The 26,956-nt window shown below is 44.4% G+C and overlaps 1 protein-coding gene across 1 annotated transcript in view; it reads left to right on the top strand.

The window, feature by feature from the left end:
- TBX21 (T-box transcription factor 21) overlaps positions 1-26,956 on the top strand; it is a 45,279-nt gene that overhangs the window by 10,160 nt on the left and 8,163 nt on the right. Inside the window, exon 2 of the mRNA XM_077252260.1 lies at positions 26,077-26,231. Coding sequence (XP_077108375.1) covers positions 26,077-26,231 — 155 coding nt within the window. The remainder of the gene's footprint in view (positions 1-26,076; positions 26,232-26,956) is intronic.

Below are 26,956 nucleotides of genomic sequence, written 5' to 3'. Positions count from 1 at the left end.
TCCAGAGTACCTGAAGGTCTTTGCAGATGTGTTCTCCGAAAAAGAGGCTGAGGTCTTGCCACCACATCGTCCTTATGATTGTAACATTAATCTTATTCCGGGTTCTAAATTGAACAAAGCCCATTTGTACAATCTTTCTGGCCCAGAACGTACCGTTATGAAAAACTATATCTCTGATAGTCTACGCAAAGGTCACATCTGTCCCTCTGTCTCACCTGTGGCCGCGGGATTCTTTTTTGTCAAGAAAAAGGATGGTGGTTTACGCCCGTGCCTTGATTTCCGGGAACTAAATAAAATTACGGTGAGAAATACCTGCCCTCTCCCACTCATTCCAGATCTTTATAACCAATTGTCTGGGGCTAAGTAGTTTTCCACACGCGATCTCAGGGGAGCATATAACCTTATCCGCATTCAGGAAGGGGATGAGTGGAAAATGGCATCTCTCACCTCAAAGGGTCTTTTTGAAAATTTGGTTATGCCCTTCGGTCTCATGAACGCGCCCGTGGTGTTTCAGAACTTCATGAATGTTTTTTTCTGATTTTATTGGGCTCTTTATGGTTGTATACCTGGATGATATCCTTGTTTTCTCGCCTGACAAGGATTCCCACATTGGTCATTTACATGCTGTTCTTCACAGGTTACGGGGAAATTCTCTGTTCGCTAAACCAGAGAAATGTTTGTTTTGTGTCCAGGAGCTTTCCTTTCTGGGGATCATCCTTTCTGCCAAAGAGTTTCGGATGGATCCCGGAAAGGTACAGGCCATTGTTGTTTGGGTGCAACCCAGAGATATCAAGTGGCTGCAGCGTTTTCTGGGTTTCGCCAAGTATTATCGAAAATTTATCAAGGGTGTCACGGATCCCTCTCCGTGGTGTCACTAATTTGTCACATACTCGCTCTCAGCATGTGATTTGGGGTTGTGCCTGCAAAGGTAAATCTATCTCCCCTCTCAGTCCAGCATTCAACCTCTGTCCTATGCTGTAATGGGAGCCTAAATCACAAACTGACCCAGGCCACACACCCGCTCATACAAGCTGCCACCACTCACCGAATACACGGGCGATCAGTCCTGGAAATATTACTAATAATGTCTACCACTCATAAGGCTCACACACCTTAGGCTATGGATTTGTTAGAACATTTAAGGTTCAACTTGTTAAAGTTTTATACTTTAATACAAAAAGGTCAGTGCTTACAGTAATGAAAAAGGTATAAAAATATGATAATAAAAAAAAGAAAATCATCTAACTTTGTAGTCTGCCTTATTCTCCCTGAGGGGGGGGTGAATATGGAGTTGGTGGAACACATCAGCTTCCCAGGGCTGCCCTCACATGTGAACACGATTCTATGTATACAGGCCTAATTTATAGCTTTACTCTGGAGGTCCGATTTCTAGAGCAGCCCCTCAGGTTAATATCATAATTGCTTGTTTTTTGATTGGACCGTGGCCGCTCCCCCAAAGAATATATTATTTGCTCTGAGATTCCCTGTGTAAAAGTTCTCACAAATAGATAGTGTCAGGCTGTAATTGACATCTCTCTTCAAAGAGCTAGGAGGTGTCAAATGTTCCCTTTCTTCTTGGTTCACAGCACGACCTCCTGGCGAGAGTGGAGACAGTAGTCTGCCTTCTCAAGATATGTATGCTGTGACCTTTGTGAGGCCTGCAGTTTCAGGACAGAAGTTCAACTACTGTTAGTTACACACATACCCCTAGACATATGTCACTGCACACATATAGATATATACATATTTCACCACAAAGGGGTTTTCTCAGGTGGTCAAGCCACTCACCGATCTCACTTGTAAGGGGGCTGATCTCAAAGTTTGGTCACCCTTGGCGGATGAAGCATTTACTACTTTAGGCTGCCGTCACACTAGCAGTATTTGGTCAGTATTTTACATCAGTATTTGTAAGCCAAAACCAGGAGTGGAACAATTAGAGTAAAAGTATAATAGAAACATATGCACCACTTCTGCATTTATCACCCTCTCCAGGTCTGTGATGGCAGCCTTAACCCCTTTCTGACATCTGACGTACTATCCCGTCGAGGTGGGGTGGGCCCGTATGACCACCGATGGGATAGTACGTCATGCCCTTTAATGCGACACCGTGACTTAAGTCGCGGTGATCGCATTAAAATTCCGACGCCATCTTACCTTACGGAAGATGGCCTCGGCATCTTGGGGTATGGTGCCGCCCCCCCGGCCTCCCGATCGCTGTGATTGGCTGTTCAATTCTGAACAGCCAATCACAGCCATTCTCATTGTTTCAGCCAATCAGATTGGCTGAAACAGTGAGGTCCCAGGCTAGGATCGAGTACCGATGTACTCGATCCTGGGGCCGGTGCCTGGCAACGCCAGGCACCGGCCAAAACCCCCCGGATTGGCGCGATCGACGATCACATCGATCGCGCCAATCGCAGGGCACAGCGGCGGTATTACCGCGCTGTGCCCTGCTTCTAACTACCTGCCCTGCCTCGTGTGCGTCGGTGCCCTGCCTCGTGTGCCTCCTCTGCCTGCTCCGGATCCTGCTGATTGGCGCGATCGATGTGTTCGTCGATTGCGCCAATCACAGGGCACAGCAGCGGTATGACCGCGCTGTGCCTTGATGGTGACCTGCCGGTCACCTGCCGGTCACTTGCTGGTGACCTGCCGGTAACCTGCCTATGACCGGAGCTGTGAGCTCCGATCATAGGCTGGTGCCTAGCAACACCGGCGTCACCAGGGCCTCCCCTGATTGGTGGGATCGATGTGATCATCGATCCCACCAATCACAGGTCACAGCAGCGGTGTGGCCGCTCTGTGACCTGTCTCACCTGTCCCTGACCTGTCTGACCGCTCTGCAGGAATCCTCACACTTGGTGAGGGTTCCTGCAGAGCAGTCACGCTTTCAGATCCCCCTCCTGTGCTGAGACTTGTGGTGCCACAGTAGCCTGTGACACCATAATTCTCGCTAAAAGAACAAAAGAAAGAAGACAGAAGAAAGAAGAGAGACTACAACCGTAAATGTTGATACCCTGATCCCGGCCCGATCTTTCTTACTGCGTCTGAACCCGTGTCTTTCGTTACTTTTTTTTTCCCACATCCCCGTCCGCGCACCCAGCCGCCGCCGCCGAACTTTGATAAGTGACTCGGTTCACTTATCAGAGCTCTCGTGCCTGGCGTTTTTTCCACATCCCCGTTCACACACCCAGCAGGCGCCGAACTTTGATAAGTGACGCAGTTCACTTATCAGAGCTAGGGCCTGCTGTTTTAGACTTTTCCTTTCACAGGTATTTTTTTTCCCTATTTGTTTTTTTCCTTTAGCTTTTACTTTTCAGAATAGTTTGCACCAAACACTATCCCCCCCCCCCCACACGTACACAGTTCCAATAAATTACACCCAAGCACCATACTCACAAAAAAAATGTCCCGTTCGTCCCAGCAGCGCTATTCAGCGGAGGAGGCATATTCTTTCCTTGCCTCCGACACTGATAGCGAGGGAGAGGATCCCACATTCCTTTACTCTTCAGATTCTTCATCCTCTTCCTCCTCCTCCTCATCTTCCTCCTCGGGTCCTGCGGAACCGCCTCGCAGACGCCCAAGGAGAGAAGATGACGCAGCACCCACTCCTGAAGATGAACCAGCGCGCCCTTCTTCGGACCCCATATGGACCTCGCCCCCCGAAAATTACGAGCCACTGATTCCTGATTTTGTGGCAGAATCAGGAATCAAGTTTGACACCACCGGCCTCACAGAAATAGACTTTTTAAAAGTCTTTTTCTCTGAGAATTTTGTTAACCTCATGGTGGAGCAAACTAATTTGTATGCTCGGCAATTTTTGGAGCAAAACCCCGGTTCATCATTTTCTAACTGGTCTCCTGTAGACGCAGTTGAAATGATGCAGTTTTGGGGCCTGGTCCTCCACATGGGGATCGTGAAGAAGCCAGAACTTCGGCAATATTGGAGTGTAGATATTTTATATAACACTCCAGTGTTCCGAATGGTCATGGTTCGGATGCGTTTTGAGGCCATCCACAAATTCTTGCATTATTCCGATAATGCACAGTGTCCCGCACGAGATGACCCCAATTTTGACCGTCTGTTCAAAGTTCGGCCGGTCATCGAATACTTCAGCAAAAAGTTTGCTGAAGTGTACGTGCCCAAAAGGGACATCTGCGTGGATGAGTCCTTGGTTCATTTTAAGGGGCGGCTCAGATTCCGTCAATACCTGCCCAACAAAAGGGCCAGGTACGGAATCAAACTCTACAAGCTGTGTGAGAGTACCTCAGGGTACACCCACAGCTTTAGAGTTTACGAAGGGAAGGACAGCAGGATTGAACCGCCTGAGTGTCCCCCTGTCCTGGGAGTGAGTGGGAAAATAGTGTGGGATTTGGTGCACCCACTGCTGGATAAAGGTTATCACCTCTACACCGATAACTTTTATTCCAGCATCCCACTCTACAAATCCCTCTCTGCGTGAGGTACCGCAGCCTGCGGTACTGTCCGCAAAAATCAGAGAGGCCTCCTGAAGACGCTACTTGGGCAGATGCTCAGAAAAGGTGAGAGCAAAGCCCAATGTAGCGACCACCTGCTGGTGGTCAAGTACAAGGACAAGAGGGATGTCCTTCTGTTGACCACCATACACGGTGATGGCAGCGCCCTCAGCACTGTACGGGGTACCTCTACACAGGTCTGCAAACCGGACTGTGTACTGGGGTACAACAAAAACATGGGGGGCGTTGATCTCTCCGATCAACTCCTCCAACCGTACAGTGCTTTGAGGAAGGCCAAGGTGTGGTACAAAAAGCTGTCGGTGTACATCGTACAAATGGCAATGCTTAACGCTTTCCTGCTGTCACGATGTGCACGCCACAGCGATACGATGTACCTTCAGTTCCAGGAGGTAGTGATTAAGGCCCTGATGTTTGGCACGAGGGAAGGAGCGGGCCCCAGTACTTCTGGAACTGAGGGTGCTCGTATTGTACCAGGTCAGCATTTTCCGGGGGTGGTCCCGCCAACTGATAAAAAAGGTAAGCCGCAAAAAAGGTACCGAGTGTGCTACAAACGAGGAGTACGCAAGGACACCATCTATCAATGCGACACCTGCCCCGACAAACCTGGCCTGTGTATGAAGGACTGCTTCAAATTGTACCACACCTCCATGCACTACTAATTAGGAACCAGTAGATTAGTTCCAAAGAGGGGGCACATCTAAGTAAGTTCCATGGGGGTCTAGGTTCCAAAATGATGTCACTTTTTGTTTTTTTTACTGTTTAGGCACATCAGGGGCTCTGCAAACGGAACATGACGCCCTCAGAACCAGTCCATCAAAGTCTGCATTCCAAATCGTCACTGCTTCCCTTCTGAGTCCCGAAGTGCCCAAACAGTTTTTTCCCACATATGGGGTACCAGCGTACTCAGAACAAAATGGACAGCAACTTTTGGGGTCCAATTTCTCTTGTTACCCTTGGGAAAATAAAAAATTGGGGACTGAAAGATCATTTTTGTGGGGAAAAAATAGGATTTTTTATTTTCACGCCCGGGCGTTATAAACTTTCATGAAGCACTTGGGGGATAAAAGTGCTCACGACACATCTAGATAAGTTCCTTAGGGGGTCTAGTTTCCAAAATGGGGTCACTTATGGGGGGTTTCCACTGTTTAGGCACATCAGGGGCTCGCCAAACACGACATGGCATCCGATCTCAATTCCAGCCAATTTTAGCGTGAAAATGTCAAAGGGCGCTCCTTTCCTTCTGAGCCCTGCCATGCGCCCAAACAGTGGTTCCCCCCCCACATATGGGGTATCAGAGTACTCAGGACAAATTGGACAACAACTTTTGGGGTCCAATTTCTCCTGCTACCCTTGAGAAAATAAAACATTGGGGACTAAACGATCATGTATGTAGAAAAAATAGGATTTTTTATTTTCACACCCGGGCGTTATAAACTTTCGTGAAGCACTTGGGGGATAAAAGTGCTCAAGACACATCTAGATAAGTTCCTTAGGGGTCTAGATTCCAAAATGGGGTCACTTATGGGGGGTTTCCACTGTTTAGGCACATCAGGGGCTCGCCAAACACAACATGGCATCCGATCTCAATTCCAGCCAATTTTAGCGTGAAAACGTCAAAGGGCGCTCCTTTCCTTCTGAGCCCTGCCATGCGCCCAAACAGTGGTTCCCCCCCACATATGGGGTATCAGCGTACTCAGGACAAATTGGACAACAACTTTTGGGGTCCAATTTCTCCTGCTACCCTTGAGAAAATAAAAAATTGGGGACTAAACGATCATGTTTGTAGAAAAAATAGGATTTTTTATTTTCATGCCCGGGCGTTATAAACTTTCGTGAAGCACTTGGGGGATAAAAGTGCTCACGACATATCTAGATAAGTTCCTTAGGGGGTCTAGTTTCCAAAATGGTGTCACTTATGGGGGGTTTCCACTGTTTAGGCACATCAGGGGCTCGCCAAACACGACATGGCGTCCAATCTCAATTGCAGCCAATTTTAGCTTGAAAATGTCAAACGACGCTCCTTTCCTTCTGAGCCCTGCCGTGCACCCAAAAAGTGGTTCTCCCTCACATGTGGGGTATCAGCGTACTCGGGACAAATTGGGCAACAACTTTTAAGGTCCATTTTCTCTTTTTACCCTTGGGAAATTAAAAAAATTATTGCTGAAAGATCATTTTTGTGACTAAAAAGTAAAATGTAATTTTTTTCCTTCCATGTTGCTTCTGCTGCTGTGAAACATCTGAAGGGTTAATAAACTTCTTGAATGTGGTTTTGAGCACCTTGAGGGGTGCAGTTTTCAGAATGGTGTCACTTTTGGGTATTTTCTGCCATATAGACCCCTCAAAATGACTTCAAATGTGAGGTGGTCCCTAAAAAAATGGTTTTATAAATTTTGTTGTAAAAATGAGAAATTGATGTTCAAATTTTAACCCTTATAACTTCCTAAAAAAAAAAAATTTTGTTTCCAAAATCGCGCTGATGTAAAGTAGACATGTGGGAAATGTTATTTATTAACTATTTTGTGTCACATAACTCTCTGGTTTAACAGAATAAAAGTTGGAAAATTGCAAAATTTCCAAATTTTCACCAATTTTCCATTTTTTTCACAAATAAACGCAAGTGATATCGAAGAAATTTTACCACTAACATGAAGTACAACATGTTACAAGAAAACAATCTCAGAATTGCTAAGATCCGTTGAAGCGTTTCGGAGTTATAACCTCATAAAGAGACAGTGGTCAGAAATGTAAAAATTGGCCCGGTCATTAACGTGCAAACCACCCTTGGGGGTGAAGGGGTTAAATAGGTGTTTTATGTCTGCTCCTGTATTGGTTCAGCCCGATCCATCTGAACCGTTGATTGCAGAGGTGATGCATTGGAGGTGGGCGCGGGGGCGGTGTTGTCTCAGGGACCCGTTACTTTGACCAATTTAAGACCATGTGCCTTTTTCTCCCGGAAGTTTTCTTCTGCAGAGAGGAACTATGATGTTGGTAAGTTATTGGCCATAAAATTGGCTTTTGAAGAATAGAGGCATTTTTTGGAGGGGGCGGTTCATCAGATCACGGTGATTACAGACCACAAGAACTTGTCTTATATTGAATCTGCCAAGTGGTTAACTCCTAGACAGGCTAGGTGGTCACTTTTTTTTTCTCGTTTTCATTTTTCTAGCACTTTTCGGCCTGGTTTCAAGTATGTCAAGGTGGATGCCTTATCTCACAGTTTTGATCCGATATCACCCCCTGAACCTCCTTCCTGCATTCTTCAGCATGGGGTGGTTGTTGTGGGGGTATCCTCTGAATTGGAGCAGGAGATTCGGAAGGCTCAGTCTCTTGCTCTTGCCTCTTTGCCTGATAATAAGTTATTTGTCATGGTTCAGTACCGGTTGTGGGTTCTCCGGGAGTTCCATGATTCTGCTCTCAGTGGGCACCCGGGAATCTCAGCCACCTGGAAAGCCAGTGCTAGGCTGTTTTAGTGGTCCTCCGTGACCTCTGGTGTCACTGTGTTTGTGTCTGCTTGAGATACATGTGCCCATGCTAAGAGCTCCCATAACCGGCCGGCCGGGGAATTGGTGCCATTGCCTATTCCGGATAGACTTTGGACTCATTTGTCCATGGATTTTATCACTGATCTCCCTCCTTCCAATGGCAAAACTGTAATCTGGGTAGTGGTTGACAGATTCAGTAAACAGGCGCACTTTGTACCTCTGGCAGGACTGCCGAATGCTGTAACATTATCTAAGTTGTTTGTTGAGCACGCTGTACGCCTGCATGGCGTACCTTTGAGTGTTGTTTCTGATAGAGGGGTACAATTTGTGTCCAAATTTTGGAGGGCATTTTGTAAAAGATTGGGTATTTGCTTGAATTTCTCCTCTGCTTACCATCCTGAGACCAACGGTCAGAAGGAGAGGACCAATCAGTCACTTGAACAGATTTTGCGGTGTCTTGCTACGTCTCAGCAGGATGATTGGTGTTCTTCGTTGCCCGTGGCTTAGTTTGCATTTAACAACTGGATTAACCAGTCCACTGGCACCTCTCCGTTCTTCTGTAACTATGGTTTTTCACCCCCATTTTGGCAAATTTTCTAGGCTGGATTCAGGATGTCCAGGGGCTGATACGGCAGTGCAACGATTGGGGGAGGTGTTGAGGGATGTCCAGAAGAACATTGGGGAGGCTCAGGGCAAACATAAACATTTTGCTGATAAGCGACGGTCTGTAGTACCCTTTTTCCTGGTGGGAGATAAAGTGTGGTTGTTTACCAAGAACATTTGTCTAAAAGTTCCTTCTGCTAAGCTAGGTCCCAGGTTTATTGGTCCTTACGAGATCATTGAGGTGGTCAATCCAGTTGCCTTTCACTTACACCTTCCTCGGTCACTTCGGATCCCCAATTGTGTTCCATAAGTCCCTTCTTAAGTCATTTGTACCATCCTCTGCTGTGTCTCCATCCCCTCCGCCTCCTGTCAATGTGGATGGTCAGACCGAGTATGAAGTGGAAAGGATTGTAGATTCTCGCATGGTCCGTAATTCACTTCAGTATTTGGTCCATTGGAGGGGTTACGGTCCTGAGGATCGATCTTAGGTCCCAGCGTGATCTGTCCATGCAGATCGATTGGTTCGGGCATTTCATAAACGTTATCCTGGGAAGCCTGGGGGTCCGGTGCCCCCCCCCCTTGAGAGGAGGGTACTGTCATGATCCATTCCGGGGTTTAGTCCTGTCTGCCCTTTTCCCGGGCTGATCATGTCAGGGGTTAACTTTGCTCTCACTCATTCTGGGTTCAGGTTTGCTATTTATCTCCGATGCATCCTGCTGGTGGTGTCAGCTATAGTTTTGCCTTCGTAGTGTGTACATGACTCTGGCAGATCTTGATTTGTCCTGCTGTGATCCCTGACTTGCCCCGTGTTTGCTGACTCCCTCTGTCTGTCCTTTTCCAGTGTTTCCCTGTAAGTTTGTTTGATTCCCAGGTTTTGACTTGGCTTGCATTCAGACTCGCTTCTGCCTTCTGTCTTTGTCTTATCCGCTTCCGACCGTTGCTGAACCCCTTGGCTTGTTCCTGACCACGTGTACTGCTGCGACCTCTGGTACTTCTGCTTGTTTTTTGACTCGGCTTGTCTGACCACTCTCTCGCCACTTGGTGGTGCCTGTGCTGCTGCTCTGTGGTGCTACGCTGTGTGTGCAGCCTAACTTCCCTCACCAGCTCCCCTGGTGGAGGTTGTGCTATACTGCACTGCAGCAGCATAACACAGAGATCTTAGGTTATGTGCCTCAAAAAATCACAGCAGTCAGAATATATATGGGCAGCACAGCGGGCTCAGTGGTTAACACTGCGCTGGGGTCCCGGGTTCAAATCCCACCAAAGACAAAATCTGCAGGGAGTTTGTATATTCTCCCCATGTTTGCGTGGGTTTTCTCCTGGTTCTCCGGCTTCCTCCCACACTCCAAAGACCTATTGATCTAGATCAGTGTTTCCCAAACTCCAGTCCTCACAGACCCCATGGGTCATGTTTTCAGGATTTCCTTAGTATTGTGCAAGTAGTGGAAGTATCATCAAGGCATCAGGAATTGTCTCACCTGTGCAACTCTATGGAAATCCTGAAAACATGACCCGTGGGGTCCGTGAGGACTGGAGTTTGGGAAATACTGAATTCTAGATTGATAATGCCTGTAAAGCGTTGTGGAATTTATGGCGCTATATAAGAGGGTAAAATAAATAAATAAAAAATAAAATGTACACTCCTCCCCAATTGCTGCCATTTTGTAGGTGCAGCACATTGTGTCCAGATGCAGTGGGCCGAATTTGGCATTGGGCACAACCCACTGTGATGCTAAGACATAATCCACACGGTTATATATACACAAGTGCTTCTCACAAAATTAGAATACCATCAAAAAGTTAATTTATTTCAGTTTTTCAATACAAAAAGTGAAACTCATAAATTATATAGTCATTACAAACAGAGTGATCTATTTCAAGTGTTTATTTATTATTATTATTTACATGTGAAGAGGGGTATACATGATAAAAAGAAGTACAATAATCTTAAACAATACAAGTCACAACTGGTATTTCTGTTAATGTTGATGATTATGGCTTACAGCCAATTAACCCTAGAACGCATACCTGGGGCCTCGCAGGCCTGCCAGGTTACTTGTTTTCTATTTTCTGTAAAAGTACTTCAGTTAGAATTTTGAAAATCTAGGTAATCCTCAGGTATATAGTTGTTAGTAATTTCCAGTTATTCATATATTTTTATGTTACAGACATTTCGGTATAACAACCTTTTTTTGGGACTACCCCATATTCACGCACCTGGGGCCTTTTAGGCCTGTACTAGGTTTACATGAGATACTCAGTCTTTTTGTCTGTATTGTTGCTGGGGAAGAACTTTTATGACTCTGCTATTGCTGGGAAGAGTGTGGATTCTGCATGACAACATAAAAATAAAAAAAAAGAATACAAATATTACAATGGATAATTACTTTACCAATTTTGAAATGGCCAACTTTTTGCTTCAAAAGCAACTTACACTTGTTGCTACTATGAGGCCAAACCGCCGCGAAATTCCTCCAATCATGAAGCACAATGCACAGCGAACAATCTACGAGAGTGTATTCGGTTTCTGCAATCAAGCAACAATGGTGTCTTATAAAGCCAAGAAAGAAAAATCAATCTGTGATATTACTGAGTACAATGCATCATGATGGAAGTATTGACACCAATGACAGGAAAAAAAAACCTGAAATCATACTGCATTATAATAATACAAAAGGAGGTGTCGACAAGATGGACGAAATGATTGGAGAGTATTCGTGCAAAAGGCAGACTAAACGTTGGCCTGTTGCCCTTTTTTCCAATATCCTTGATGTGTCAGCCCTCAATAGCTACATTGTTTATTGTCAAACTAATCCAGAATTCCATGCCAACAGGAAAGACAAGAGACGTCTATTTTTGACAGAACTTTGTTATGAACTTTTGATGCCTACTATGATGGAGAGAAGCAGCATGATATGCTTATCAAGGCAAATTACGGAGGCAATGATCCAATGTGGAATACGCTTTCTGGAACATCCAGAGCAAAGAGAAAAAAAAAGAAAGCGCTGCTATATTTGTCCAGCAAAGAAGGAAAGAAAATCGGAGCGTTTCTGTTCTACTTGCGGACAAAATGTATGCAAGGAACATTCAGCCGAAAAAATAATATGCGAGAATTGTCGGGGGAATATGGACCTCCTGCCTGACGGTCCTGTTCTTCATTTTGCTGCTTTGGTACCTTTCGGAACATAGGTGACTATTTCAGTGCCTGGCACACAGTTATTTCCCCGAATATGCTTACCTGTTCAGGGTTATTTTGGTCCTATTGCCTCCCCACTTGGGCAGTTTAATTCCGTTCGCACTATTATGTGCTGGAGTCCTTTATTGGTTTAGGATCTGCGGTCTTTTCACCATTCCCCTTGTGGGGTGTTTGTTCCACACCATTATGTGTGGTAATCAGCTATAAGCTATCTGGTCAGAGCTAGTCTTCCATACTGGATTATATGGCCTTGTCATTTATGGGCAACTTATACTAGTCTGCTATGGCTTGATCAGCTGGAGGGTTATATCTGTGGTTATTCATTGCGGGGTCATTTCTGTGTGCTCATTTGGCACGACTGTTTATTCATTATATTTAGCATTTTCTCATGTCATGTATGCAGCATGTTATTATTATATATTTTTTTGAACGGGCCTGATGGGGGAGTTGTTTTGCTACTTTTTTAAATGTTTTTAATCCTGTTTCACCATTAAAGTTGTTCCTTCTTGATCAATTATCTCGGGTGGTGTGCATTTAGTTTTTGAGCAGCTGCTGTTTTCTTCTGTTTGGGGGAATATGTAAAGTTACAAATAAATATTCCTGCACCAAGTTTGCTACAACCAAAAAATGTTTTCATAAAAAAATTGCATATAGAATGCCTATATTTGGCGTGCCCGTTTACTTACTTTTTTGTTGTTTTATGCACATAACTATGTTTTGAAATATACACATCTTAGGCTGTGTTCCCAGTAGCGCTGGGGTTCGCCAGAAGGGGATCTGCAGCGCCCCAGAGTCCTGGTCGTTGCAGTACTGTGGCTCCGCCGCTAAGGGGGGCCATGGTACGTCTGATGGCACTGAAGGAGTTCATCTGACCAGGTATCACATACACCAATACATTTCACAGTCGGGCCTCCAGGGGGAGCTAAGGGTGCTATTTATTAGGCCACTCCTCACCGTGTGGGTAACTGGGGGTCAGGCAGGAAGTTAGTCAGAAAGCTGACTGGGTTGGAACCAGGCAACACCTTGTGGCAGGGGGTGTTGTGGGGAAGATTCGGTAGGGTCCCTGTCAGGTTTGGGACCCTGACAGAGGCCTGGCAACAAGAAAGAACACCACTGGACCGTGCCTGCTCAGCATAGCGGCGGTGCCCTAAGAAAGGATCAGAAGCGAGATATATTGTGCTGAGTGAGAAACGAGATCAAAGCAAGAAGGAGAATACCAGTAGGAGTCGTGCTGTAAGACCGAGGCAACATCCTACTGAGGCGCACAACCGGCGGCCGGAACGCCGAGGAAGTATTCATATATCTAGCTCCAAGCAATACTTCAAACCAACGGCAGGACAGTCAGTCACAGGCGGGCTGTCTCACCTAAATCACCTATGCAGACTTGGGGGGCAACCTGTGGAGAGGGGCGACTCTAGGGTCCCGGAAGAGCTCCGAGCCTACCCGTCATATGGGTGCGTCCCAACCATAACACCGGGAGGGACGGAGGATTAGCAGAACATCATCTAATCGAGTTGTTGTGAGGGAACACGAGAAACAGACACAACAGTTGTGGGGACTATCCCGTAAGCACAGCAGGGGAGGACCACAACACATAGCGCAAGCAGGAAGGCACAGATTTCCACCTGCAAGGAGAAATCTGGAGGTGCCATCGGACCGGCCGGACTTGCGCAGCCTGGTGAACCGTATTCCGGACTGAGGACCCAGAGACCTTCAGTAAAGAGGTAAAGAGACTGCAACCTGGTGTCCTCGTTATTTACTGCACCGCACCACCACCACTATCTACATCTATCACTGTACGCCCCTCAGCAGGGTCACGGACCGGGTCTAGCCACCGTGACAACCCCAGAGCAGAGACTCAGAGGCCCGGTACCGGGTACCCCTCGGCCCTGCGGCAGTGGGGGCGCTACAGATCCATAATGGATCTGACCTCCTGGTAACTCCAGCTAAGGCTGCCGGAATGGCGGGATTCTGCCAGCCTTAGCTGGGGTCACCAGGAGGTCAGATCCATTGCGGATCCCCTCCTGGCGGACCCCAGTGCTAGTTGGAATGCATCCTTACCTTGCAATTGTAAAATACATTTTGAAAAGTATTTTTATTTGAGTTATTCCGTGTTATTTGCACACAGGCCTAAAAGGCCCCAGGTGCGTGAATATGGGGTAGTCCCAAAAAAAGGTTGTTATACCGAAATGCCTATAACATAAAAATATATGAACAAATGGAAATTACTAACAACTATATACCTGAGGAATACCTAGAGTTTCAAAATTCTAACTAAAGTAATTTTACAGAAAATAGAAAACAAGTAACCTGGCAGGCCTGCGAGGCCCCAGGTATGCGTCCGCCAGCCTTAGCTGGGGTCACCAGGAGGTCAGATCCATTACGGAATCCCGTCCTGGCAGACCCCTGCGCTAGTGGGAATGCATCCTTACTTTGCAATAAACTTTGAAAAGTATTTTTATTTGAGTTATTCCATGATAATTGTAAACAGGCCTAAAAGGCCCCAGGTGCGTGAATGTGTAGATTTCTATGGGTATGCGTTCTAGGGTTAAAACCCAAAAGTCATCATCTCAGTAAATTAGAATAATTAACAAAAACCTGCAAAGGCTTCCTAAGGGTTTTAGAAAGGTCCCTTAGTCTGTTTCAGTAGGCTCCACAATCATGGGGAAGACTGCTGACTTGACGGATGTCCAGAAGGCAGTTATTGACACACTCCACAAGTGTGCAATATGTGTTGCAAAAGCTGAAGTATACTGACCTACAGTATGAATTAATTTAATGGATATTTATAAAAAGACCTTCTGCGCAGATAGCTTATAAAAACATAATTCCTCATGACTACTGCAGAGCCGAGTGTCAGAATTCCATTTGGCTCCCTACTACATGTGCTGCCACATAGTATAGTCATACAAGTTATGAAAATGTGTGATAATATGAGAAATAATTAAGAATGAAAATCTTGGGAAAGATATATATATATATATATATATATATATATATATATATATATATATATATATCTATCTGTTTTTTTGCACACAGTTTGACTCATAATGGGCGAATATAATCCTAAATATGGATCAAAGTAGTGCGTGATTTTTAACACACAGATAATCATCAGTCTGTGTGAAAAACGTTCATGTGAACTACCACATTGTCTTGCATTGGACAGTATGCTACCAATGCAATTTACATTGTGTGTGTTGTCCATATGCTACCCATACTGTGCAATGTGTGTTGTCCATATGCTACCCATACTGTGCAATGTGTGTTGTCCATATGCTAGCCATAGTGTGCAATGTGTGTTGTCCGTATGCTACCCTTAGTGTGCAATGTGTGTTGTCCGAATGCTACCCTTAGTGTGCAATGTGTGTTGTCCATATGCTAGCCATAGTGTGCAATGTGTGTTGTCCATATGCTACCCATACTGTGCAATGTGTGTTGTCCATATGCTAGCCATAGTGTGCAATGTGTGTTGTCCGTATGCTACCCTTAGTGTGCAATGTGTGTTGTCCGAATGCTACCCTTAGTGTGCAATGTGTGTTGTCCATATGCTAGCCATAGTGTGCAATGTGTGTTGTCCGTATGCTACCCTTAGTGTGCAATGTGTGTTGTCCATATGCTACCCATACTGTGCAATGTGTGTTGTCCGTATGCTACCCTTAGTGTGCAATGTGTGTTGTCCGTATGCTACCCTTAGTGTGCAATGTGTGTTGTCCATATGCTACCCATACTGTGCAATGCGTGTTGTCCGTATGCTACCCTTAGTGTGCAATGTGTGTTGTCCGTATGCTACCCTTAGTGTGCAATGTGTGTTGTCCATATGCTGCCCATACTGTGCAATGTGTGTTGTCCATATGCTACCCATACTGTGCAATGTGTGTTGTCCGTATGCTACCCTTAGTGTGCATTGTGTGTTGTCCGTATGCTACCCTTAGTGTGCAATGTGTGTTGTCCGTATGCTACCCATACTGTGCAACGTGTGTTGTTTGTATGCTACCCTTAGTGTGCAATGTGTGTTGTCCGAATGCTACCCTTTAGTGTGCAATGTGTGTTGTCCATATGCTAGCCATAGTGTGCAATGTGTGTTGTCCGTATGCTACCCTTAGTGTGCAATGTGTGTTGTCCGTATGCTACCCTTAGTGTGCAATGTGTGTTGTCCGTATGCTACCCTTAGTGTGCAATGTGTGTTGTCCATATGCTACCCATACTGTGCAATGCGTGTTGTCCGTATGCTACCCTTAGTGTGCAATGTGTGTTGTCCGTATGCTACCCATACTGTGCAATGTGTGTTGTTTGTATGCTACCCTTAGTGTGCAATGTGTGTTGTCCGAATGCTACCCTTAGTGTGCAATGTGTGTTGTCCATATGCTAGCCATAGTGTGCAATGTGTGTTGTCCGTATGCTACCCTTAGTGTGCAATATGTGTTGTCCGTATGCTACCCTTAGTGTGCAATGTGTGTTGTCCGTATGCTACCCTTAGTGTGCAATATGTGTTGTCCATATGCTACCCATACTGTGCAATGCGTGTTGTCCGTATGCTACCCTTAGTGTGCAATGTGTGTTGTCCGTATGCTACTCTTAGTGTGCAATGTGTGTTGTCCATATGCTAGCCATAGTGTGCAATGTGTGTTGTCCGTATGCTACCCTTAGTGTGCAATGTGTGTTGTCCATATGCTACCCATACTGTGCAATGTGTGTTGTCCATATGCTACCCATACTGTGCAATGTGTGTTGTCCGTATGCTACCCTTAGTGTGCAATGTGTGTTGTCCGTATGCTACCCTTAGTGTGCAATGTGCGTTGTCCGTATGCTACCCATACTGTGCAATGTGTGTTGTCCGTATGCTACCCTTAGTGTGCAATGTGTGTTGTCCGTATGCTACCCTTAGTGTGCAATGTGTGTTGTCCGTATGCTACCCTTAGTGTGCAATGTGTGTTGTCCGTATGCTACCCTTAGTGTGCAATGTGTGTTGTCCATATGCTACCCATACTGTGCAATGTGTTGTCCATATGCTACCCATACTGTGCAATGTGTGTTGTCCATATGCTACCCATACTGTGCAATGTGTGTTGTCCGTATGCTACCCTTAGTGTGCAATGTGTGTTGTCCGTATGCTACCCTTAGTGTGCAATGTGTGTTGTCCGTATGCTACCCATACTGTGCAATGTGTGTTGTCTATGTGCTACCTATACTGTGCAATGTGTTGTCCGTATGCTACCCTTAGTGTGCAATGTGTGTTGTCCGTATGCTACCCTTGGTGTGCAATGTGTGTTGTCCATATGCTACTCATAGTGTGCAATGTGTGTTGTCCATATGCTACCCATAGTGTGCAATACGTAAACACACAAAGACAACGCCAAAAGAATTAAGACAGGCCACAAAAATGTATAGTTCAAAAACACATATCAATTTATTTAATCAAACGGAAAGAAAAACCTCAAGCTATAATAAACAAGATGTAAAAAAGTGCCTCCGATCTAAAACAGGTCACATGTAAATATATACGGTAATAATATCAATGTGTCAGTAACAATGCAAATTTTATGTATGCCATAAAATGGCTATATGTCACATAAATAAGCACAATGATTATGGGAAGTATATATGAGGAAAACCTTGGAAAGCACCCATATGGAAAGTGCTACGTGCATACAAACAACCCCGCATACAGATCGTATATGGAGGACTGAAGGTAATAGTATCAAGGGTGAAACCCTAACGTTGGTACTAGAGTGTCAAACCAAAAACACCTAATTGCAATGCCTGATAGTTGCGGGTGTGATATGCAGCCATGGAAAAACCTCAAAATATATTTACCGCATGAAGAGACACAAGACCTGAGAGACCCCTACGCGCGTTTCGATTTAATTCTTCTATAGCATGGAGGGAGATGGGAGTGTATTTAAGCTGACCTCAGCCAATCACAAATCTGATTACAGCAGTAGTGAAATTAGCATAATGTGACGAACATTACCCCACGTGGGACCCAATGTGCAAAGACGGAAGTACCAGAAAAAACAATACGAAATACCGTGTATATACCACAAAAAACACATTCTACATGGACAAAATTGTACTAAGCCTTTAACCGTTTCTTTTTATAAAGGATCAATTCTTAAGCTTTCACAGAAAATGTCGCTTTACATGGGGTTTTAAATGTAGCCCACTCCAGCGTTTTGTTTTTCTTCATAGCAGGAATGGTGCTTTAAATGTAAGCCTCCTGCCCAAGTTCTTATACTCACCATCTGGCGGCTTTACCATTTACCAACGCAGCTCCTGTAGCACCATCTTGTGCCGATAACTTTTGACTGGCTGTAAGTCAGAAGTTAAGTCACAATCACTCAATGCAAGTCTATGAGAAGCAGAACGAAGCTCTCACAGAGATGTAGGTATTGAAAAGTGACCTCTGACACGCTCCATGGGCCACTGGAGCTGCCGACAGATCACTTTTCTGTGGAAACCGACAAGAACTACGCTGGATAAGGATGAAAGCACTGGCAGTTGAGCATGAGACAGGGGAAATACATTTAAAGCACAGCGCCAGCAGTGCAATAAAAAAAAATGCTGGAGTGGTGCTTTAAAAGAAAACCTGTTGAGGGCTTCTTGAACCATTGGCAGCATGAAATACAGACATGCTCTGTCAATACAAATAACTATATTATAGGCCTCATTCAGACGTCCATTTTGTCTAAATGAAGCCTTTGGGGTAAGCACACACAGTGTCATTTATATGCCAGTGCAACTGCTGAGTATTCCCAAGTGAAGCCACTTCAAGAAAACAATGATGGTCAGTTTTGTGAGGGGACCAACCTTTGGCTTTCACTCTGTACAGTTAGGTATAGAGAGAGGGTGGCTTCCCTTGAAAGTTGTCCAAAGGATGAGCATGCCAATTCGGTTAATCACTTCAGGGTTTCCGAACCCTGAAGCAGTTAAAAGGAGTGGCATAAGACGAAGAATGGGCACAGCAATGTTGTCTTGACATTGCTGTGCACTATGTTCTTTTTATGGGGCACTTTTTCAGACATATTATGAGCAGAATCCACCTGAAATGGACACCATGTGCACAGTCTTACTCTGAAACTTTGTGGCAGTTAAAAAACTACTGTTTGAAATGATGAGTTAATAAGACAGGGAGAAGAGTCTACTGGGCAGCTCCTTTTGGCTTTTCCTCACCTGACGCAGCTTGAATGACAATTCTCTTCAAATTAAAGGTGTTGTCCAGGCTTGGGGTTCAAGTCTGCAGTCACTCTATATGACTGCAGACTTGTGAATCCTCACAGTGCGCGATGTAGTGCGGAAGTATGCAAATTGCATACTTGTGGTCACATGTCCTCCTGCTTCCAGTGACGGAGAATCCTGACAGCGCATGCCGTGGGTATTCACGAGTCTGCAGGCACATAGAGTGACTGCAGACTTGAAACTCAAGCCTGGACAATCCCTTTAAAGCTACATTCACACCTCATTTTTTCTCAGGTGTTATCCTAGCTGCTTGTTTTTTTCTCTCACATCCGTTTTTTTTTTTTACTGAAGTGGGTAGACTGTCTGAACTTTATCTTAGCAATGAAGCAGTTAAAAACAGATTAAACTAGGACGAAAAAGTATGTCTTCCGCGTTCCATCAGTTTTAAACGGATCCCCATAGATTTTAATGACAGAGTCTGATCCACATAAGGGAAGGGAATACAACAGATGTGTATATGAATGAATGAAATGCTATTGTTTAGTGTGCTGTTTGATTGAGAAAAAAAGTGCACCAAACACAGATGCGTCACACAGCTATGTAAATTCAGATAAATCCGCAGGGCAAAAACTGTGCGTTTTTCCAGCAGATTTATTGCGGATTTAACACAGTTTTTGTGCGGATTCCACTGCGTTTTTTTATTATGGGGTAGGTGTAAAACCGCTGCGTATTCCGCACAAAAAATTGACATGCTGCGGAATGTAAACCGCTGCGTTTCCGCGCTTTTTTTCCGCAGCATGTGCACTGCGGATTGCGTTTCCCGTAGGTTTACATTGTACTGTAAACGCATGGGAAACCGCTGCGAACCCGCAGCTGCGAAAACGCTGCGGATCCGCAGCAAAATCTGCAGCGTGTGCACATAGCCTGTGTAGAAGTATTTCATAATGAGAGAACCTGTCTGTATTTCCTGCTGTCCGTGGTTTAGACATTATAAATCTTCTGACAGGTTCCATTCAAACAAATTAAATAAAATGCCATTTTCAGCTGTAAATGGTAAAAGGATTTAAACATATGGCTTCTCTGGTAGTTAACGAAAGTAGCATACAAGCAGAGAAAAAAAAAACACAGTTGGGGAGTTGTATTAATATTGTGATAAAAAAAAGATCTGAGATGCAAATTTTGGACCAAATTTATCACAATAATAAATTTGGCGATTCTTCATATTTTTAAAATTTCTTAGACAGAACAGGTGCCTGCACTAGTTGTCATCCACTGGTTTAGTGTGGTTTTGGGGCAATTCTCAACTTCCCCTGTACTACCAATTGAGAACAGGCCCTATTAGGCCATATAAATATAGAGGGGAATCCCTCACTTGAAACCTATTCTGTAAGCTAGATTTAGTAGGGTCTCTTGCATTCCCTTGTTTTACATGAATGGCTGCCACGTCACACATTTCCTCTGCAGTGTACAATTTTTATTTCTTTACTGGAATTCACAGTATCATTATTTGTGCACTTCCACTTTTTTCACGCACATTTAGGGTAAGTTAATACGAGCATATAAAAAATTGTTTGGCGATTTATTAAGAAAAATTGGTTGATTTTTTTTCTCATTTGTCATCCGCATACAATCCGTTTTTTTTTTTTTTTCACAGCAGCAGCTATTAATCATTTACAAGACCATTTACAGTTTCCTGTGTTACAGAATTCCAATGTATCGGTAACAATCACATGCCATACTGTGGCTCCATATGGCAACCGATTTTTTTTGTAACTCAACCATAAACATGAATGGGTGAGTCTTATCCAATTTATAGAAGGAACTAGCGCATGTTGCCATTGTTTTTCACACACAGATTTGCTCAGTGCAAAGATTTGCTCAGTGCAAAGATTTGCTCACCTGCACTGCCCCATTGAATAACATTGGTTCGAGTGCTGTCCCAATTTTTCCACAGACAGCACTCAGACCAAGAATATGGTCATGTGAATGAGCCTTTACAAACAGAAATGTCACTTGTGTCCTTGGTAATATGAATATCTAATTATTGCTCAAGCTATCCAAACACCTTAGATAGTCTGAACACAATTATTCCTCCTACCTTCTTCACACTGAACCTGGCTCATATGTCCCATCTTTTCCAAGGATCAGGCATGGTGAAAGCCAAAATGTCCAATCCCTGTTATCCTAGACAAATACCAATGGAGAGACGAAACACCTACATACACATTAAGGGCAGAGACACACTGCCGTATTTCTCATGCGAGAATCACATCGTAAAACTTGTACTGGCTGTCGGCTCTCCTGACCTGAGCTTGACAGCTGCATAGTAATCCATCATACTGTCATGCTCAGATCAGGAGAGGTGCCAGCCAGTCCGTGTAGTGCGAGGCGATTATCACAGGAGAAATACGGCAGTCTGTCTCTGCCCTAAAGGGGTTGTGTGGCCTTAGGGTTCAAGTCTGCAGTCACTCTTTGTGCGCTCGCTGAGATGATTCTTCAGTGGCGGCATCACAATCGGGCGACCATGTGACTGCACGAATGCAATTTTCATACTTACAGACACTTGCACTGAGCAAGGTCAGGCCCATCTAGTCGGCACGTGACCATATGAATGAAAATCACATACTTGCAGCCACATGCCCACCACTCTTGGCACTGGTGAATCCTTACAGCACGTCTGACTGCAGACTAGTACCATAAGGTCAGACAAGACCTCTTTAAAGAGAATCTGTCACCAGGATTTTGCTATGTAATGAGTGGCACGATGTAGAGTGTGTCTTGGTGCAGTGAAAGTTTTGCTGCCCTATGGAATCAAGGTTATGCCGAGCTGTCAGTTTGGTGAACGACAGCTCAGTTGTCCAATGTAGTGCAGGAGCGTGCTGAACTGTTGGTATTTTGATAAACAGCTCAGCTGTCCAATCTGAGACTGGGAGATGCTGAGCTTCCTTCAGATGTTCCCTGTTGGAAGTGATTACCCAGCTACTTAGCTGTCAGTCCCAGATCTCTGCCTGTCGTAGCATTTGCTTGGTGGTGCATGTTTGCCTTGTATTTCAGTGCTCTATTTGTTGATCTCTTGAAGCCTGACCTTACTCCGACCATCCATTTGTCTAGCCCCTTTGCTTTGCTCTGCTATCTTCCTGGTATTCTGAGTTCAGAAACTGACCTAACTACGCCTTTAGTTTACAACATGCTCTCTTGGTACCTGACCCCACAGCGTTTGACTACCCTGGTTGTCCGTGAGCAGTGACTATCATCACATTATAACTGGCCATGTGTTTATTTTCTCCACCAATGGATCCAGTTCGTACACTCTGTGATCAGGTGGCAAATCTGACCCAGATGGTTCAAGATCTGGCCAGGGAGCACAAAAAGCTAGAATCTTCACAATCCCCGCTGCAGGGTCAGTTTTCTAGTACTATGGGAGTTCCACAAAGTTCTCTGCTAGTGACAGTAGTTATGAGCTTCTGTACCTTCTGACATGCAGCTAGTCTCTTCCGAATCAGTAGTGGCACTTCTTGATAAATTTTCGTGCGAGAAAGACCAGTTTTGTGTATTCAGGGAGAGCAGTAGACTATTTTCTTACCTTACGACCCTGGTCTTCAGTCCCAGCGAGTGGGAATTATCATATCCCTACAGTGAGGGGGCCCTCAGACTTGGCAATTTTCTTTGTCCCTACTAACCCAAGAATGGTCTTCTGTTGTTGCCTTAGGGATGATCTATGACAAACCTGATAGGGTCCAGGTTGTGGAGGCAAAGATCATCAACCTGACCCGTGGGGCTGCACTGCTGAGGTCTATAGTTCTGAGTTACGGCAATGGTCCTCTGAAGTTCTGAGGAATGATGAAGCTCTCAGGCGCCATTTCCACAGAGGTCTTTCTGATACTCTTAAGGATGCTTTGGCTTTTCAAACTCCATCTTGTTCCTTGTTTGAATGGATCAAAGAATTTGGGAGAGACATTATGAGCGACAGGGGTTTTTGGTCATTTTTACCAGTCCATCCACTTACCTGAGGCAGAACCAATGGAGGAAAGCAAGCCAATGAGAAACGCCTAAGTCTGGTTGATTATCGAGGTCACCTAAACTCCCAAGTACCTTTTTACTCCTCAGACAAAATACTTCTAAATGTGGAACTACTTTTTAAGAACAAATGGTTATCTGCGTTTTTTATTGACTGTTCATCTGCCGCCAACATCATTGAATCATAGAAAGTTAGAGTTGGAAGGGACCTCAAGGTTCATCATGTCCAACCCCTTGCTCAATGCAGGATTCACTAAACCATCTCAGACACATGTCTGTCCAGCCTCTGTTTGAAGACTTCCATTGAAGGTGAACTCGCCGCCTCTCGTAGCAGCCTGTTCCACTCATTGATCACCCTCACTGCCAAAAAGTTTTTGCTAATATCTATTCTGTATCTTCTCCATTTCAGTTTTATTCCATTGCTTCTCGTGTGTCCATGTGCAAATGAGAATGATGATCCCTCTACACTGTGACATCCCTTCAGATACTTGTAGACAGCTACTAAAGGTACCGTCACACTAAACGATATCGCTAGCGATCCGTGACGTTGCAGCGTCCTGGATAGCGATATCGTTGTGTTTGACACGCAGCAGCGATCAGGATCCTGCTGTGATATCGCTGGTCGTTGATTAAACTTCAGAACTTTATTTGGTCGTCAGATCGCCATGTATCGTTGTGTTTGACAGCAAAAGCAACGATACCAGCGATGTTTTACAATGGTAACCAGGGTAAATATCGGGTTACTAAGCGCAGGGCCGCGCTTAGTAACCCGATGTTTACCCTGGTTACCAGTGTAAAATGTAAAAAAACAAACAGTACATACTCACCTTCGCATCCCCCGCCGTCCGCTTCCTGCACTGACTGAGCGCCGGCCGTAAAGTGAAAGCACAGCACAGCGGTGACGTCACCGCTCTGCTGTTAGGGCCGGCGCTCAGTCAGTGCAGAAAGCGGACGCCGGGGAACACAAAGGTGAGTATGTAGTGTTTGGTTTTTTTACATTTTACACTGGTAACCAGGGTAAACATCGGGTTACTTAGGCGCGGCCCTGCGCTTAGCAACCCGATGTTTACCCTGGTTACCCAGGGACCTCGGCATCGTTGGTCGCTGGAGAGCGGTCTGTGTGACAGCTCTCCAGCGACCACACAGCGACGCTGCAGCGATCGGCATCGTTGTCTGTATCGCTGCAGCGTCGCTACCTTAAGTCTCCTCTTAGCCTTCATTTTTGCAAGATAAACATTCCCAGATCCAGTCCACTCACAATCCTGGTAGCTCTTATCTGAACATGCTCCAGTTTTTCAATGTATTTTTTAAAATGTGGTGCCCAGAACTGGACACCTTATTCCAGATGAGGCCTGACCAAGGAGGAGTAGAGGGGGGAGAGGAGTATACTCGCTGGTTTTCCAGAGCATGCCCGGGTGGTCTCAGAGTATTTATGACTGCTCGGAGATTTAGTTTTCCTTGCCACAGCTGGATGATTTGCGGCTACTAGACAGCTTGATTACATGTGGGGATTCCCTAGCAACCAGGCAACCCCCACATGTACTCAGCCTGGCTAGCAGCCGTAAATCATCCAGCTGTGGCAAAGAAAACTAAATCTCCGAGCAGTCACATATACTCGGAAACCACCTGAGCGTGCTCGGGAAAACCCGAGCAACGAGTATACTCGCTCATCACTACTCACCACCTCTCCTGGCAGGCTGTTCCACTCATTGATCACCCTGTCAAGAAGTTTTTTCTAATATCTAATCTGTCTCCTCCCATTCAGTTTCATTCCATTCAGTTTCATCCCATTGCTTCTAGTCTTTCCTTGTGCAAATGAGAATAAAGATGATCCTTCTACAATGTGACAGCCCTTGAGATATTTGTAGACAGCTATTAAGTCTCCTCTCAGTCTTTTTTGCAAGCTAAACATTCCCAGATTCTGTAACTGCTCCTCATAAGACATGGTTTGCAGACCAGTCACCATTCTGGTCGCTCTACTCTGAACTTGCTCCAGCTTGTTGATGTCTTTTTTAAAATGTGGTGCACAAAAGTGGACACAGTATTCCAGATGAGGTCTGACCAAAAAAAATTAGAGGGCAGTAATGACTTCACGTGATCTAGACTGTATGCTTCTGTTAATACATCCCAGAATTGCATTTGCCTTTTTGCTGCTGCATCACATTGTTGACTCATGTTCAGTTTATGATCTATTAGTATACCCAAGTCTTTTTCACATGTGCTATTGCTTAGCCCTATTCCTCCCATTCTGTATATGCTTTTTTCATTTTTATTGCCCAGATGTACTACTTTGCATTTTTCCTTGCTAAAAATCATTCTGTTAGTTGCTGCCCACTGCTCCAGTTTATTTATATATTTTTTTGAATCTTCTCTCTCTCTTCTCTAGTATTAGCTATCCCTCCTAGCTTTGTGTCATCAGCAAATGTAATCAGTTTACTCTCAATTCCTTCATCTAGATCAATAATAAAGAGGTTGAACAATACAGGGCCCAGGACAGAACCCTGACATGACTACACTCTCTGGTATCTGACACTGGAACATTTGACTACCCTGCTCACGATTTGTCCGTGAGTAGTGACTAGCATCACACGTTCTCTATAGGGAGAGCTAAGTAAACGGCTGCCATACTTATCTACCATTGGCTTATCTATCAATCATGTGATAGAATTCAAACCATCCATTCCTTATCGCCTCTGAAATGATTTGCTGGGGGTAATTTTGCAGGCCCACAACAGATATTGGATGATGAGAGGACATGCCAAAGCACTCATATCATATAAGAAGCCCCTGTGGGTTTTTTTGTTATGAGATGGGACACGTTATAAGGGACAGTGCCCTATTCTCCCACTATACAAGATTCTTCCATATCATGTGAATCACTACCAAATAGGAATTCCAATTTGATTTTCTTCTGTTGCATCCCCCTCTAATCTGTACAAGTTCCCATTGTCACAGATTAGAGGGGGATTATATTTGCTCCTTTGATTTTTAACTCATATTATAGATATGAAGATAAATTGTAACATTTTCTACATTTCTAGATTACCTAAAAATAGACTAATGCACTAATATTGTATATTTTGGCATGTATTCCCTCTCACAGGCGCATGTTCCCATTCCTCAGTTACCGTGTGTCAGGACTGGATCCTCTGGCTCAGTACACTCTTCATGTGGATGTAGTTTTGGCAGATCAGAACCATTGGAGATTCCAAGGTGGAAAGTGGATCCAATGTGGCAAGGCTGAGGGCAACATGCCAGGTATTAATTCCAGGAAGATCTCGGAGGGTTATTTATATTCTATAGATGTATCCAACACTAATAAATTACCATATATACAAAACACTGCTGTAAGGTCAAACCCATAAAGAATCACTCCATCAATTTTTTTTTTGCTTACATAGTGCAGTATAAACTATTATTAACCCCTTCCCACCACGGTCAATTTTCATTTGTACGCTTCTGTTTTTGTCTTCCCTTCTTTCAAGAGTTTTAACCTATTTATTTTTCTTTCAACAAAGCCATGTGAGGTCTTTTCTTTTGCAGGACACCATTCATTTACCGTACAATGCACTAAAAAATGGAAAAAAAAAAAAAAAAAACCTGTGCGGTGAAATGGTAAAAACACACAATTCTGGAATTTTTTTGGGGGGGGGTTTGTTTTGCGTTCAGGTCAATGGTTGGCAATTTCAAACATGTATATATATTTTTTAAGTGGCAAAATGTTTTTCTTTTTTTTCTTTTTAAAGTTATTAAAAAAAATTAAAAATGTTTTTGTGTTGCCATATTTTTTTTTCCATCGATGTAGCATGGGGTACGTGATGTTTTGATTGCTATTTATTGGATCTTTTTGTGGAAGGAAAGGCGACCAATAAAATGGCAATTTTTTTTTTCTTTTGAATCACAACTTTTAACATACATGTTTAATAGTGATGAGCGAGTATACTCGGTACTCGAGATTTCCCGAGCACGTTCGGGTGTCCTCC

The sequence above is a fragment of the Ranitomeya variabilis genome, chromosome 4 (assembly GCF_051348905.1).
Source record: "Ranitomeya variabilis isolate aRanVar5 chromosome 4, aRanVar5.hap1, whole genome shotgun sequence".
Classification (NCBI taxonomy): domain Eukaryota; kingdom Metazoa; phylum Chordata; class Amphibia; order Anura; family Dendrobatidae; genus Ranitomeya; species Ranitomeya variabilis.
The sequence above is the reverse complement of the archived record's forward strand: the minus strand, read 5'-3'. Positions and strand labels throughout refer to the sequence as shown.